This window comes from Odontesthes bonariensis, chromosome 17 (genome assembly GCF_027942865.1).
Source record: "Odontesthes bonariensis isolate fOdoBon6 chromosome 17, fOdoBon6.hap1, whole genome shotgun sequence".
Classification (NCBI taxonomy): domain Eukaryota; kingdom Metazoa; phylum Chordata; class Actinopteri; order Atheriniformes; family Atherinopsidae; genus Odontesthes; species Odontesthes bonariensis.
The window spans coordinates 28,058,846-28,075,309 of NC_134522.1; the positions used below are offsets into that span (position 1 = coordinate 28,058,846).

The following is a 16,464-nucleotide window of genomic DNA, read 5'->3' on the forward strand; positions in this document are numbered from 1 at the left end:
CTCATCTGCTGAGCAGCGTTTCCTGTCTTTACCTGCGCACACACATCTGAAAGTACAGGAGCCAAGGAGGAGCTCTGGTCCAGGAGGGCCCGGGCCTGTTCCACAACCTGCCTTCGCTCCCCCAGGCCTGGCCAGGGGAAGACACGCGGGAGATTGTACGTCTGTTTCTGGAGCTCAGCCAGACGAGCCTCAGCTTGATCTTGCTTGTACTGACAGGACTCCAGGCGCTCCACAACACCCTGCAACTGTCTAATGGGTGACAGACGATAAGTTACAGAAAATCGGACCTCATAATCAGATTTCTTGCAGCAACAGAGGAAAGAAATTGGTATCTGCTTCCATGCCACCATAAAGATCCCAGACTACTGTAATGTAACATTTAAGTTTTAGAAAGTGTTGTAAGACAGCTTTCTCTACCTCTGTGTCTCCTCGGCAGCCTGCACAACTGTTGTCCACTGTCTCTCTGTGTCTCTGACTGTCTGCTTAACTTCCTCTTTCTTGTGCTTTTCCAGGGCTTTGTGCTCAGAGAGACTCTCTGCTCGTCTTTTCAGCTCTGTCACTTGAGTGTCACCATTTGACTTTGAGTTCAAGATGGCCTAGACACAAAGACAGACAAAAAATGTCCTAAAACAGGAGTAATGCATTTGTAAGAGAAAAATTAAGGTTTTTATTTAACTGCTATAATATTTAAAATCATTTGTTTTGCTTAAAATGTACAGAAAGAAATTCAAATGCATCTTTGACACAGGGTATTTTTGCTTACAATGTTTAGTATATTTTTAAATGGATTATATTTTTACCTTTGCAGTGTTCAGTCTTTCCTCAATCTGATCTTTGCCACCCTGAGTGCCTCCCCCCATGGAATCAGCTTGTTTCTGCATGCCTTCAACCCACGTCTTAGTGCTACTTCCATGGGTCCAGAAGGCCTCAAGCTCCTTGGACAGAAAATACTGGATCTCAGCTTTCTTTTGGGTGTTTTCAGCCATCTGCAGGACTGTCTTCCACTGCTCCTCTGAGTCTCTCACTGCCTGCTGAGCCTCTCGTTTGGTGTGCTCCTCCAAGTCCTCCTGGTCAGACAGGCTCTGGCTTTGTCTTTTTAATTCTGTTAGCTTGGAGTCTCCCACAGGTTTGCAGCTGAGAATATTCTGATGAGTGAATACATGATCACTAAGATATCTTTTTCTTATTCAAGCAAATACATTGTTTAAACAGAAAATAAAATGTGACAGTGACACAGTGGAGACTGAAAGAGAGGAAATGATCATCCAAAAAATAAAGAAAAATATTTAAATGAAAAAACCAAATTCTTGCTTACTGGTTATAAAATCTTGATACCAAAAAGACAAAGAAAAATAAACCTATGTAGCAAGTAGATTTCAAACATTAATTATTTACATTAGCAAAGATCAGATGCTGCACACTTCTGTGTTAGCTAAATGATACAAGTTGCCTAATTTTTATCATTCAGACTGACCTGTGCAGTGTTTGTTGCCTGCTCTGGATCAGTTTGACTGTCCAGAGAAACGAGGCTCTGCTGCTTCTCTTCTAGCCAGGCTCTAGTGTTTTCTCTCAGGACTTCAAAGTCCCTCAGCTGGCCACCCAGAGCACACTGCCTCTCAGCTTGGCCCACAGCCTGTTTAGCAACTTGCAATACTCTCGACCACTGCTTCTCTGTGTCTTGTACTTTTTGCTGAATCTCTTGTTTTTTGTGTTCATCGAGGTCCTGAGAACACAAACTCTGACCCTGTCTCTTGAGAATCTGGAGCTTTGAGTCCCCTTCAGTCTTTGAGCTCATAATGGCCTGAAGATTAGAAGAAGAGTGTCAAAAAACTTAAAGGCAGCTGTAAGCAAAAAAAAAATGTTATGTAACAAACATAATCTGTTCAACTGAGTCACATTCAAAGCTGCTCATTTGCAGGCCATTCTGGAAAATGATTGGTTCAACAGCCAACACAGGTTGGCTGTTGAACCAAACCATCAACTTGAATTGGATTCTAATTGGCTTGAATTTGATGTATCTTTGAAATGCCTTGAGATGACATTTGTTTTAATATGGCACTTTATTAATAGAATTGTATTTATTTGAATCAACCTGTATTTTATACCCGATCCCAACCGGACTGGTGAAGGAGGTTTTCCCCTTAATCGACACTTCCATATTGGATTTGATCCATCTGTCTTTGTTGACAGGATATGTACCGCAGACTTTTAAAGTAGCTGTAATTAAACTTTTACTTAAAAAACCTACTCTTGATTCAGAAGTGTTAGCTCATTATAGACCTATATCCAATCTCCCTTTTATATCTAAAGTTCTTGAAAAAAATGTTGCAGCTCAAGTTTGTGATCATTTACACAGAAATAATCTGTTTGAAGAGTTTCAGCCAGGATTCAGAGCATATCATGACACAGAGAGTTACCAATGATCCCCTCTTAGTCTGTTAGCGTTGATTAGACAGCAGGGCATACATTCCCATTGATATGCAACACTAAGCTGTGCTTATCTATGAAACCAGATGGAACCAATCGGTTGGTTAGACTAGGAGCATGTCTCAAAGACCTGGATAACTCAGAATTTTCTGCTTCTAGATTAAACTGAAGATATTGGGCCTCATGCAAGAACATTTTCGTATTTTTATTCTAAATTTCTCTCACTTTTTTCGTAAGAAGGTCTCGTACGAACACGCCGCGTCAGATTCAACAAACGCTCTTAACTTCGGAAAAAGTGTGTAAACGACCTGCGTAAATGATGAATCACACTCGTGCGTATCTAAGTTCATGTGCACGAGGATAGCAGATTTGCATACTCCACGCCCAAAATGATACCATAAAAGGCTGTGCTTCCTCGCTCCTGTGCCAGGAAGTGTTGATTGTTGAGTCATGGGAATGGCATCAAGGCGCATAAAGAACAACTTTACGGGCTCTGAGACTGAAGTTCTGCTTTCAGAGATCCAAAAAGGAAAATCTGTCATTTTTTAGCAGTGTCAGCAGTGGAATTGGGATCTGCTAAAGCCTGAAAGCATGAAAGTCCCTCTTATTTTGAACTTGTTGGACAGCGGCGTATGGGAATTTGATGTACCATGGGTGATAAACTGATGAGAGTTTTGATGACCAAGGGGAGCGCACGACTCACAGAGGACTGGGACACATCCGATCTGTCTCCAATCTCCCTCTGAAAGGTTCCAGTGGCCAAAAATCCACGGGTGGTGAGGACCTGGACATGTGATGGAATTGGGTTTTATCGGCGTGTTTTTCTCTGGAGTTGTGGCTCTAGCAAGCTGCATATTTGTAGCAGCACAGTCCTTGGGAATCTTAATCGCGATGTCAGCCATTCGTCTCCACACGGTCTCTTCCAAGAGCCTGATGCACTAAGGCATCCAAAAGTAGCAAGACAGCCGCTGAGCTTCCCGTTATATATTCAAATGAACCTTCAATTAGTGCACAATTTAAGACAAACAGAATAATGTCAGCATAATTATGGGGTATAATGAATATTTATTTATGTTTTCTTCAAAGTAATTAAATATACAATCCATTAGTCAAGCAAACATGATTTGAATAACAGCGGACTACTTTAGGAAACTCCTACGACAGGTCTGGATCACTCGTGAATTCTGTTTGTACCTGAAAGAAAACGTAAAATACGAAAAGATTGGTGAATGCGCAAATTCTCTTAAATCACTCGTACGGACAATTTAAGAACAAATCTGTGCGTACGAACGGTTCTTGCATGAGGCCCATTGCCTTTGGTCCTGAGAGCTTCAGGAATAAACTGTCTAGTTATATACTTACTCTAGATGGCATTTCCTTGGCTTCTAGCACTACAGTGGAGTTATTTTTGACCAGGATCTGTCCTTTGACTCGCACATAAAACAGGTTTCTGGGACTGCCTTCTTTAACCTTCGTAATATTGCCAAAATTAGGAACATCCTGTCTTGGAGTGATGCAAAAAAATTGGTCCATGCATTTGTCACTTCAAGATTGGACTACTGTAATTCTTTATTATTGGTCTGTCCCAAAATTTCCCTGAAGAGCCTCCAGCTTGTCCAAAATGCAGCCAGAGTTCTGATGAGAACAAGCAGGAGAGATCATATTTCTCCCGTTTTCTTCTCCATAATTCTCCAGCACACTTGATCCGGCAGACACACCAACACTCTCCTTTTACTCCTGACCTCTAATCTCACCTGTGCTGTACGCAGTCTGTCCTCAGCTTTGCTTTGGCTGCCCAGAGACTCCAGTTGTTGTTGGAAAACCCCAAGCCAGTGATTGGTATCTTGCTGATGGGTATTGAATTCTCTCAGCTAAAAAAATATGCAGAATGAATTCATTCAAAGTGGTTCAGTAAAAACTGCTCTTCAACAGGCAGAGGAAGGAATTGTTTTGCACATGTTATTTAGAGGAGAGGTACATTCCTATGACTCTGCATGGTGATGTCTAACACTAGCACTTTTAAAAAGAACAATCAGTGTTAATAGTCAAATAGGTAAACCTCCAAAATTCTCTTCTCAGTTTCCTGGGAAATCTCAGCCTCTGCAGCAGCTTCAACCTGTTTTGCAGCTTGCAGGACTGCCTTCCACTGCTCCTCTGTGTCTTTCACGGCCTGCTGAACCTGGACTTTCCTGCCCTCATCAGCATCCTGATGGTCACAAAGACTCTGGCCTCGTCTCCTCAGGTTGTTCACCTTAAAGTCACCCTCGGGTCTGCAGGTCAAGATGGTCTTCAAAAGAAGAAAAAATATATATATTTTAATAAAAGAACTGATGGGAAGGAAAAGTTACACTTTTAAACAACATTTAAAACTATCCTGAATGAAAATGAAAGGAAAGCTGCTGGCATTCTGAATCATCTACCACTAGTTTGACCAAAAAAAAAATATTTTCAAAGAATTCTTTAGTCTCATTGAGCCAGCTGTCCAAACTGGCCTCCTTTCCAACCAATCAACTGGCATTTCAAAACATGATCACTCTGGGTCGACCATACTGACTCACTTAATCCACACATCTTGTTAAAGTCATTGATCAGCGATTGTTGTACTTTTGTTGAAACAGACCTGAGCTGTGTGGCATCTCCCTTCAGGGGCCGTGTGACTGCCCACAGATTGCAGCTTCTGTTGTTTGTCTCTGATCCAGGACTCAGTGTGTTTACTCTGAGTGTCGAAGTCATCTGCGAGACTTCGGAGTTCTGCTTGTCTGGCAGCCTGTAAAACGTTTTTCCACTGCTGCTCTGTGTATTTTAACAGCTGCTCCACTTCCAGTTTCCTGCTCTCTTCCAGGCGCTCACACAGGCTCTCACCTCGTCTCTTCAGTACCAACAACTTGGACTCTCCTTCAGGTTCAGAAGTCATGACAGCCTGAAGATGAGGACGGACAAGAGATTAAGATCCGATTGATTGGGCATGCATACACACGAAATTTGTCCTCCGCTTTTAACCCATCCAGGTTGGCAACTGTTGACACACACATGCACAGGGTCACACACTCAGAGACTGGGCAGCCATGAAGCGCCCAGGGAGCATTGGGGTACGGTGCCTTGCTCAAGGGCACCTCAGCTGTGACAAGGAGGTGGACTAACACCCCTCCAGCTATCAGTTCCACCAATCTTTTTTGAGTGGCCAGAGTGGGAATCGAACCACCAACCTTCCAGTTATTGGACGACCGACTCTAACCACTGAGCCACGGTTAAAAGTTACTCTAGACTTGACTCTGACTGCTGTCTTTATCAGCCTGATTGGTGAATTAAAAATCATTAATTTTGTGCAAACAACAGTTTGTTGTTCTTTATGTGGTGAGGAAAAAATATACTGTATATAAAATCCAATCTAAAAAAATTCGATACAGAAATGACAAAAAATTTAACTTTGAATAAGAAAAATTGAAAAACACGAATACTAAAGAGCACTGTACTGTATTGGTCCTGAAATAGAAACTTTACAACCTCGGATCAAACGACTAAAACCATAAACTCACCTGTGCGATCTGCAACCTCTCTTCAAACTCCATATGACTACTGAGGTCCAACAGTTTTTGCTTCTGTTCTCTGACCCAGGACTGGATGGCTTCATTTTGGTTTTTGAAATCATTAAAATCCCTCTCAGAGGCAGCTTCATTCTCTGCCTGGTTGAGAGCCTCCTCAGCAGACTGTAAGACTTTCCGCCACTGCTCCTCTGCGTGTTTGACTGCATCATGAATCTCCTGTCTCCTGCTCTCATTTAAACCCTGGGTGTCGCACAGAATCTGGAACTGTTGTTTCAAACCTTGAAGCTTCAACTCCCCATGAGGCCTGGAGCTTAGAATAGCCTACGGGGAAGAGATAGCCCTTCAGATGACCACTTTATCTTCATCTTCATAACAAGTATTTATACGTTCTTGTACACATTAGAGCTACTACCGCCTTAGGAAATTGATTCACATGCACTTTTAAACTCACTTGCACAATCTGTAGCTTTTCCTCATTTTGCATGTGACCTTCGAGAGATGTCAAGTTCTCATTCTGGTCTTTGATCCAGGCCTGAAAACTTTCATTCTGGGTTTGGAAAGCATCAATGGCTTTGTCTAACATAGCTTGTGTCTCTGCCTTATGGACAACGTCCTCAGCAGCCTGTAGGGCAGCCTTCCACTGGTCCTCTGCATCTCTGACAAACAGCCGAGCTTCTTGTTTCCTGCTTTCTTCTAGATGCTCCTGCTCACACAAGCTTTCCATTTGCCTTCTCAGATCATCTAATTTGGAGTCTCCCATGGGTTTGGAGTTTAGGACAGCCTGGTGAAAGAAAGAAAAATGTAAGTCATATCTGGAGTATCTTCTTAATCCAGCTCTCCTCCATTCCTGCTGAATTTCTGACCATTGAACATCCTGACAATCCACACAATGAATAATTAATACACCCTCGACTTCAAAATACAACTAAAACAAGGGGTCTAATATCTTGTGCTAATATTCAACCATTAATGTTACCATTAATTACCAGCGTGGTGCTTCTTAGTTTCAACCACTATTACTATGTGTATGGGAAATATGCATTTGTAATTCTTCAATAAAATAGATAATCTGTTTTAAGACACTATGTTTTGTAAATGCTTAACAAAAGTATAAGGACATCAAGAATCTAAAAACTAAACTTTGAGCTGCATAAAACCGAAAAGTCCTTATTTGGCCAAAGTAGATTTTTTTTAAAAGATATTTTATATCAGATCAAATTGAACCTATAAGGACCCAGGTGCACAGGTGTAACACATGACTGAAAACTAAAATAAATCTACAAAAAAAAGTGGGAAATGTAACCTATGTAACATCTTTGACACATGTATTTTCAGAAATGTAACCTATTTCGTCCATTCGGTCTGTTTTATATTCCCTATAATTTTTCTTCAAGGAGAAATGGGTCTGGGTTCCACAAACCAATGCTTTGCACTTGATCTCCTCCATCTCTGTGTCTCTGCCAGGAGAGGTGATGGGTTGTAATTGGTCACTAATCCAGGTGCTGGTGCCCTCAGCCTGGGTCTTAAACTTCTGGTATTCTCCCTCCATGGCATTCTGGGCCTCGGCCTGTGTCTGCAGCCTGGCCTCCAGGTTTCGGTAGCGTTGGATCAAGTTGTCACCATCCTTCAGGAGGTTATCAGCTCTCACGCCTTGTCTGCGCATTGAAGCTAAGAGCTCACTGAGGGTCTCAGCCCTACCACTGACGTTTGGAAAATAGAAATGTAAGACATATAAGACATGTGGAAAATACAAAAGTATGTGTGGTGTATCTGTATGCTTTAGAAATGAAGAGCTTGAGGTTTTATGCCATTATTTTTCTTTGTTTTAAAATATGTTATTCTTATACACTTATAATGATATACATTTGAATTTAAAAAAGATTTTCTTGTTGAAAATTTGCAAGAGAATATGATCCCTCATGAAAACTTTTTTCCCATGGAAAAGTCATGGAAAAAGTCCTCATTATGGTTCTTGTGAATTTCTTAGCATTAAGTATTGTGGTAAGTAAGGTCAGTAATCAGTGTAACATTGTTTATAATCCTTTAAATTTAAAAAACTCTTGGACTTTAATACTTATCCTCTGGATAACCGTGATGTATGTATTCATCACATGTGAACAACAATATCTCCAATTCTGTCTGTATGAATGCTGGAAATCACCTCTCGCGCTGAAGGTCTTTGAGAAGAAGTTTCACATTCTCTGACACCACTGACAGTTTTTCTTTGTCCTGAAGCCACTCACGAAAGCTATCGTGCTGCTTCTGCAAACTAGACAAAAAGAAAGTTTAAAAAAAACATTCTCTGGTTATGATCACATTAGTCATTCCTCTGCAGTTGGTGACAATGCTGATCAAAATTGGACAGTTGGCTATTACATCTTCGTTTAAAAACTTGGTATAGAGGAACTCAATTACCAGTTCAAGTCGTTGAGAAGTGCTTCCATTTGGTTCTGCCTGTTTTGGCAGTGGGTTCTAAATGTGGCCACTTCCTCCTGCTGCTCCTTCAGCCAGGTGTTTAGCTCAGTGTACTGCTGGGGGGGAACCTGCTGGCTGCCTCTCTCAAGTTGATCTTTCAACTGGTCCAGACGTCGCTCTGGATCCTTGGACTTTAAGAAACTCTGATTTACATCAGCACAAAAATGAAGACTCGTCAATCACCCACCGATTTACAGTACATATGTATCTGCCAAATTATCTATCTTCTTACATGTAGTCTTTTCACTGATGTTTCCACATCTGCTCTGCTCTCAGGGTTCTCAAAGCACTCGTTGACTGACAACTGTGAATCCTGGAACCATTCCTCAAACGACTGCCTTTCATCTGGGAAAAAGACAAATTATTCAACAATAGAACAGTGATATGTAACTGTCAACTGGAAAGGCACCATCAATACTGAAAAGTGTATCAGGTTTTAGAGCAACAGATGCTCCTAAATATGCTCCTTACTATGTGTTTTTCAAGGAAGGCCTTGCATATTTCAGCAAGACAAAGGTAAAATGCATATTGCAGCTATTACAACAGTATAGCTATTTAGTAGAAGACTCTGGGTGCTGGACTGACCTGCCTGCAGTCAAGCCCTTTAACCAACTTAAACATTAGGTGCATCATGAAAAACAAAACATTACAAAGAAGGCCCAGAACTGCCCAGCAGCTAGAATCCCATATCAGACAAGAATGGGACATATATTTCTTTTCCAGGGGCAAGACAACTAGTCTCCTGAATACACAGATGAAATAGTGAAATGACTTGCTTTTAACATTTGATATGATCATGAAATTAGATTAGCAAATCATTGAATTCTGTTTCTATTTTACACAGCTGCCCAAACTTTTTAGATTTGAGATAGTTTCAGAGAAGTGTGAACCTGCTTTTTGGTATAAATTTACAACATCATTGTGTGTCATCTCATCCAACAATAATTCATGCGATTTGTTATTCCATACCATCCCACCTTCTAAAAGACTAACCTTGGATAACCTTGAGCAGGCCTCTGTCCCTCTCCTCTCTCTTCAGGTGGATCAAGTCTTTGGTGCGAGAGATGGCCCCTTTCAGCTTGTTGCAGTCAATAGACAGTTCCTCTAACACCAGTGGACTGGCCACACTGGAAACCAAACCCACCTCCTTCAACACGGCCTCAGACTGCTCTTCCTGAGACTGCAGGTCATCATACAGATCCTGGTGTGTGAGACATTAACAAAAGAAGTGGGTATGATTTTATTCATTCAACTAACTACTGTGGGAAAGCCATATCATAATTCTGTGTGACACATAAGCCAGTTACCTGGATCTGGACTTCAACCTTTGGTTCTGAAGCATCGATTTTACTGAGACAACACTGAATGTTCTCTACGGCTGTCTGGCACTCTTCTATCTTCTCAGTCAGATGTTTCCTCACAGCTACCAGCTCCTCAAACACATCTGTGCAGTCAGTAAACAACTCCTTCACCTGCTCCATTCTTTTCCTCATCTGGGTCTCCATTACCTTGAAGAGGCAGTGACGAGAGAAGAGAAGCGGACCACTGCTTACAGCATTTACGAGAGGAAAGCCAATGTGAAAGAAAATCAATCAAAGCGTTGGCTTACTTGCAGCTCCAAAGGTGCCTCTTGACTCTGAAGCATCTCCTGGATCTCTACAGACTTCTTGTGAAAATGCGAAATATTCTCCTCATTGGCATGGATCTCATCCTACAAACCAGAACAATCTTAGGTGACATACGTTTTTTGATAAATGTCTAAATGGTTGAATCTGTCCTAAAGGTGAGCACCTCCCTGTTAAGTCAGGTTGTTTGTACTGTATCATTAACATCTCACCGTCATTGCGAGCACTTGTTGCTCGTTGTGGAAGGGATGGCTCTCTGCAAAGAGGGTGAGTTTGGCTCCAGCCCAGCTGTCCACCTCTCCCCCCAGCATCAGCTGCTTCTCCCACAGCTCGAGCCCCACTCGAAGGTTATCCATGTAGGCATCTGTCTTCTCTGTTATCTGCAAGCATATCAAAAGTCAACAATATATTGCAAAGTATGTATTCTATTCTGTCTTCCAAGTTATACTTAAGTAATATTTTTAAAGGTGCCCTTAGGGGGTATGTGTAATGTTTTCATGACTGAGCTTATAAAAAAAAACAAAAAAAACAAAAACTCCACAGGGCGCCTTTGAATTGTAAAACTTTGAGTTTTAGATACTAATATTTTTCCCATAATTGTTTGCCATGCAGAAAATACTCTGATCTATTCTAATCAGTGGGTGGAGCAAAATAATGTCAAGCTAACACCAAGTCAAAACGCTGTTAAAAATACTTCTGTGTCCATCTTGTGACAACCAATCTGATGTAGTTTAAGCAGAATTGTATTATTGTTTATAATAGTGGTTATTATGCCATTAATATGTTTCAGTAAACAAATACATACGTCGAGCCAGTTGTCCATTAATGTGTCAGCCTCAGATTCAAAGGGAGTCTCGCTGTAGTCTGGGAACTTCTTCAGTTCGGACTGGAGCTGTTTGCAAACACCCCTCATCTCTTCCATCTGCTCACCAAGACTGCCGAGCTCCTCCTTGATATCACACACCTGGATAAATGTACGCATGTTAATATAGAGCAACATAAACACGCAGTGAGACAACAGACATGTTAAGTGTTGCTTTTTCTAAACTCCTGTGATGTACAAAAATCCATTTTGGCTAAAAGATCAACTATTTAGACTAGAGCATTATATGTGGGCTCACCTTTGTCATACTTCTCTGCAAGTTGTCTTTGCCCATATAGGAAGCCTGGTCACTGATTGTCTGCTCTGCTTTTTGGATGGTGTTGCTGAGGTGACTGCGGCATGTCTGGAACTTTTTCAGAAGCTCCAACAAAACACTGCCCTGCTTCTTCCTGCAGAGGACAACAACAACAGAACATTTCAATATGCATTGAAATCTGTTGGCCTCACGTACTTTATGTTTGCTTCTATGAGCAGATGTGAACATCCACCTTAGAATGGACATCAGAGCAGAGCATTTGCTAAAGTATCAGGTTAGGGCTTCAGGTTCATTTTTAATGACAGTTTCAGCTATTTTGTATTACTGAGGTGGCCCAGCAGTTGCTTTTTTCTAAAGACATTCATTTGTTTTTTGTTTTTTTAACCTGAGCTGAACATGATTCCTGTGCCCACCTTACCTGTCAAAGAATGCTCTTTGAGTCTCATTCCACTGAGCTTCTAGCTCCTGAAGGAGGTCCTCTCCTCCTCCCTGTTTTTCTTGCAGTTCACGGAGGCTGCGAAGCTCAGAGTGCTGGGCCTGCAGCTGGCCTTCCAGATCTGCCAGAGCACGAAGCCTGGAAAACACAAGATTATATAGATATTATCTTACAATTTCAGGATTTTATTCTTCAAAGGTTTTATACCACTTATACTGTCCTTAATTCTACTCTATTCTATAAGTGCATATAGAATAGAATAGAATAGAAATAGAATAGAAATAGAATAGAAAAATACTTTATTATTTATATCGTTCAGAGAGATGCAAACAAATCTCATGTCCAGGTAAAACAAACAAGACATTTATTGTTAGATTATAGCTAAAGACAGATCTCAAGTTTTTGATTCAGGTTTTCCTTTCAGAAAAGTAACTGAAGTGCAGAGGAGTTAATCTTCTGACATTTTATTCAATTACGTCTTTGACGGAGCAAAATTAACTAGCAGGTGGAAAAAACCCTTCAATAAGCAATATAGGCTTTGATGAATAATTTAGGTCATCAAGATGGTTTATCAACACCTCAAACCACCTCATGGCCTACAGCAATTACATTACATTTCATAAGCTGCCCTGCTTTGAGCTTCACTGTGGGAGCTCACTCTATGGGGTGAGAAACCAGTTGATGTCTAAAAACGTGCTGTGCTGTGGAATTGGTTTAGAACTTGTATCATTAAATTACTACAGCTTGCAGAGCTGGTCTAAAGATCACTAAAAATCACTAAATTAGATTTTTCTGTCCTTTCGTTTTCATTTAAATAAGCTTTAATTACTTCATTGTATGGTGAAACACAATAAGAGTCAGCAATGAGCGACAGTGTCGTCATTTGCTAAAGAGATTAAGCAAGTGCCACTGTGAGACGCACAGACCAGCAAAATTAAATCAAATCAAATGGTACCAGAAACACTTTTCCAATACCATGAAGGCACGTCACTAACTTGTGTTGCACAGCCGGCATGGTGGGCTCCTTCAGGCCTTGTTTTTCAATCGTATCCTGCAGCTTTTTCAGCTCCCCCAATAGTGTCCTCTTTCTCAGGCCCAGAGATTTGCTTTGAGTTTCTTTCTGATGGCCCTTCTGCTGGCTGGCCAGCCCACTGTCAACATCCTCCAGCCTTCTCAGCAGGGCAGTCACCATGTCCAGGCAGGAGGCTGGGACACAATCCCTGGTAACTGTCAGCCTTGCTCCCTGTAGGAGAAGATCCAGCTGAGGTGCCTTTTCTTTCAGACTGTCAATGCTCTGTCTGATCAGAGCCAGCTTTGAGCGACAGTCCTGCAATACCACAGAGTCACTACAGGGGGCATCTTGGACTCCAGAAATGTCTTCATCCACAGTGCGCAGTGACATAAGAAATCGGTCAAGGGCACGAGCAGCTGCTTCGCTCTTCCGGACTTGCTGTCTGAGTTGATCCAGACTTGCTTTGTGAGTCTCAACCTCACGGGTCAGAGGGAAGCATTCTCTAGGGTCAAGGTCGCTGGATTCAGGGTCTAGTCGAACCAGCTGGTCCAGCTCACTTTGAATGTTATCGTCCAGTTCCTTTAACAAATTGAGACAAAGTGCAGTGTGGGATGAGACAATGCGAAAGTGGATTGTAAGTTACTCCTATAAATTCACCAACATTCATTCATTAATATTTCAGTGATTGACATATTTAGATAAAAGAAAGAATGTCTGTCTGACGTCAGACCTTAATGTCTTTGAGGATGTTGGTGTTGGCCAATGTGAAGCCAGTGACGTCTTTTGGCTGTCGCAGGTAACGGTCCAGATGGTCGACGAAGTCCACCATGTGGTTCTCCGTGGAGTCGATCTGTCTGAGAGCAGCACTCAGCGAGCTGCCTCTCCTCTGAAGGTTTGCCTGTTGGCTGTGCCACTGCTCCTGCAGCTCTGTCTTCTCCTGCTCCACAGAAATGTCCCCACTCAATTGGGAACACTGGGAGCACTGGTTTGAATACTCTGACCACATTGACCCAGTCTCCTGTCTCAAGAACTGTAGAAAAAGAGAAAAATCAAACATTTTTTTTTCAATCATTAAATCCTCATCTGTTTAAATTGACAAAACTGTACCTGTATTTCTTGAAGTCGTGTATGCAGGCCTTTTAGGGAGACAGAGTCAGAAGGAACATCCTTAAAGCTCTGTTCATTTTTAGCAATTTGGGATTGCAGGGTCCTTTTGCAATTTTCATATCTAGAGATTAAAAGAGTTAAAATAACTGAATTTAGTACAGAATACAAAGACAACAAAGCGTGTTGGTCAAAACATTCAGCTAATACATTCATTTTCACCTTTCCAAAGCTTCTTTTATGCTGACTTCCTCGACTGATGCCTGCTTTTCTACCTCCCTCCTCTCCTCAGCAGTTGTCTGCACTGTCACCTGGGACACCTAAAAAAAACAATAAGACCATGTTACTTCACAGTATAACACAGACAACCGTAATTTAGAAGTTGCCTGTAAAATCATACGAATATACCAAGGAAATTGTGTCTGGAAACTTTTACAATTAAAAATAAAGTTTTGTAAGACCTGAAACTGATTCTAGAAAGACAAAATATTGCAATGCTTTTCGTCATACCTCAGCTAAAACCTGAGGTTTGTCACTTGGTTTTTTAGGTTCCTTTTGTGCGGTCAGATCCTCACTGAAGGCAAGATGAACCCTATGAAATAGATAGAATTATTGTCATTTCTGAGTTCCTCTTGAAAATCCAACAGATTTATTCACACTGTAATTTTTTTGTGACTCAGAAACCATCTTAAATGACAAACATCAAATACTTATTTTGAAGAAAAAGGTGAAAAAAACATATTTTGGTTTCCATGTTTTTTAAATGTTATCACCAGGTTGAAACTTTTTATCAAAAGAAAAAAAAATGCTTGGCACTATAGTGCTGCTCCAGAAATAAAGCATGATAGAATGAAGCAGCAAGAAAATGACAGTAGATGATAGATGGTTTATGATTAAAGTCTCGGTAGTAAAATTAATGCTTTTTGAAGACTTCAATATTATTGCCTGCTCTAAACAATGTCTCACCTCGAATCACTATGTGATGTGTCTTGGTCTCCACTGAACTGACGCTGGATGGCAGCCAGACTCTTTTCACACTCCATCAGCTGGGTCTGTGCCAGGCGGTGAGCATCCTCGGGGCTCAGGGTGTCACACAGCTCTTTCAGTGCCTCGAGGTGCTGTCCTGCTTCTGAAAAGTCTGCTGAGAAGCAGGCCTAGTGAATGTTGACAGAAAGAAAAAAGTAAGAAATACTGTAATGATTCAAATTGACTTTTTTGTTTCTTTGTTTCTCAGATTAATGCCTTATTATCCTGAATCTAAAATTTGAGTTTGAACTTGATTTGCTTCTGATATCACATCAAAAGAAATTACATTTCCTTGCATATTCTGTAGTTAAGACAACTTGAATGACATTTTACAACATACAAGCCAACCCTCACATGACAACAGCCAAAATATATGAACAGCACAATAATAAAAGAATGCTGTTTTTATTTGTTCCAATGTTATGCTATCTAGACTGTGATGTTCACGGTCTTATTGCATAAAATTCCATCTAAATTATCCCTTTTTTGTATAAATTTTACTATATATAACATGTTTCGTTTTTATGGCCCATATTTAAGATTAAGTGTTGGCTCTGTAAACATGTCTCTAGAAAAACAGCATTCTCTTAAAGCTAGAATGAAATATCCAATTCACCAAGTCCCACTGACAGTCACCTTGAAGGCATACAAAGAGGAAGAAAAGGAGGAATTACACAAACAAAGCAAGTAAACTAAGATGCACCTGCATCCTGTTAAGCACACCTACAGAGAGTTTAGCTCAGGTAATATAACTACCTGCACTTGGTTTTCTGAGCAGGAGCTTAAGCTCATTTCACACTGCAGGGCTGCTGTGTTAAAATGTCTCCTTGTTACTTCAAAACGTAATTGTTGCAAAAAACCTGAGATCTCTGCTCTCACAGCCTGGGAGATAACATAAAGATTCAAGATTCAAGATTCAAAAAGCTGTATTTATCCCGAGGGAAACTGCTGTTCAACAGTTAAGGTACGGAAAGTAAAAGACGGAAAGTACTAAAGTAAAATAAAATACAATAAAATAAAATAAAATTAATTCAGAATAACACATGACTTGATAGAACATGGTACTCAAAGGTTCGTAATATGAATTTTAGATTTAGTCTTGTTGACACTTAGGTACTAAGATAAGTGACAAATGAAGACACTCCTGTCAGTTTAATTACAGTTATGGTGTAAATATTTGCACAATAAATTATCTTTAACATTTAAACCTAAAAAAACCCAGCAAAAAAAGTAAAATAAAAAATCTAAAAATCTCACACACTACCACAAAACTCTGAAAGCACTTGACTTTTATATCCTACCTCCCATTGCGTCCTGAAAGACTGGGTGAAGAACTCCATGTCTCTGAGCTGTGAAGGAGTACAAAAGGCCTCCATGCCCTTTGCTGCTCTCAAGAACTCCTCCAGCAACTCTGGGTCCAGAGCCCTCAGAGTGTCCTGGAGAGAAAGACAAGCACACAATTGCTAGATTGAATATGAAAAATTGTTTGTTTTATTAGTTTAACCGGTTAAGAAGGGAAGTCATCAATCCTTAGATGAAATATCTCTCCTTTGAGAGGGAAGGAAAATAAATGCTAAATTAGCTTGTAAAAATATCTGTATGGAGTTGAAATCCACAAAAGGGTAATCTCAAAATTCATTGGGTAAAGTCACGAAGACTATTTACAGGCAGTCTA

The 16,464-nt window shown here is 40.7% G+C and overlaps 1 protein-coding gene across 1 annotated transcript in view; it reads right to left on the reverse strand.

The window, feature by feature from the left end:
- LOC142402517 (uncharacterized) overlaps nucleotides 1-16,464 on the reverse strand; it is a 62,660-nt gene that overhangs the window by 6,131 nt on the left and 40,065 nt on the right. Inside the window, exons 24-51 of the mRNA XM_075488050.1 lie at nucleotides 16,091-16,225; nucleotides 15,546-15,671; nucleotides 14,730-14,917; nucleotides 14,274-14,355; nucleotides 13,986-14,083; nucleotides 13,767-13,887; nucleotides 13,390-13,689; nucleotides 12,643-13,238; nucleotides 11,630-11,785; nucleotides 11,194-11,344; nucleotides 10,878-11,036; nucleotides 10,285-10,452; nucleotides 10,057-10,158; nucleotides 9,755-9,955; nucleotides 9,441-9,648; nucleotides 8,680-8,792; nucleotides 8,388-8,590; nucleotides 8,134-8,241; nucleotides 7,393-7,672; nucleotides 6,424-6,753; nucleotides 5,964-6,293; nucleotides 5,048-5,347; nucleotides 4,487-4,714; nucleotides 4,182-4,298; nucleotides 1,475-1,801; nucleotides 801-1,145; nucleotides 418-596; nucleotides 33-249 (exon numbers count right to left, since the gene is read on the reverse strand). Of these exons, the coding sequence (XP_075344165.1) occupies nucleotides 33-249; nucleotides 418-596; nucleotides 801-1,145; nucleotides 1,475-1,801; nucleotides 4,182-4,298; nucleotides 4,487-4,714; nucleotides 5,048-5,347; nucleotides 5,964-6,293; nucleotides 6,424-6,753; nucleotides 7,393-7,672; nucleotides 8,134-8,241; nucleotides 8,388-8,590; nucleotides 8,680-8,792; nucleotides 9,441-9,648; nucleotides 9,755-9,955; nucleotides 10,057-10,158; nucleotides 10,285-10,452; nucleotides 10,878-11,036; nucleotides 11,194-11,344; nucleotides 11,630-11,785; nucleotides 12,643-13,238; nucleotides 13,390-13,689; nucleotides 13,767-13,887; nucleotides 13,986-14,083; nucleotides 14,274-14,355; nucleotides 14,730-14,917; nucleotides 15,546-15,671; nucleotides 16,091-16,225 (5,868 nt within the window). The remainder of the gene's footprint in view (nucleotides 1-32; nucleotides 250-417; nucleotides 597-800; nucleotides 1,146-1,474; nucleotides 1,802-4,181; nucleotides 4,299-4,486; nucleotides 4,715-5,047; nucleotides 5,348-5,963; nucleotides 6,294-6,423; nucleotides 6,754-7,392; nucleotides 7,673-8,133; nucleotides 8,242-8,387; nucleotides 8,591-8,679; nucleotides 8,793-9,440; nucleotides 9,649-9,754; nucleotides 9,956-10,056; nucleotides 10,159-10,284; nucleotides 10,453-10,877; nucleotides 11,037-11,193; nucleotides 11,345-11,629; nucleotides 11,786-12,642; nucleotides 13,239-13,389; nucleotides 13,690-13,766; nucleotides 13,888-13,985; nucleotides 14,084-14,273; nucleotides 14,356-14,729; nucleotides 14,918-15,545; nucleotides 15,672-16,090; nucleotides 16,226-16,464) is intronic.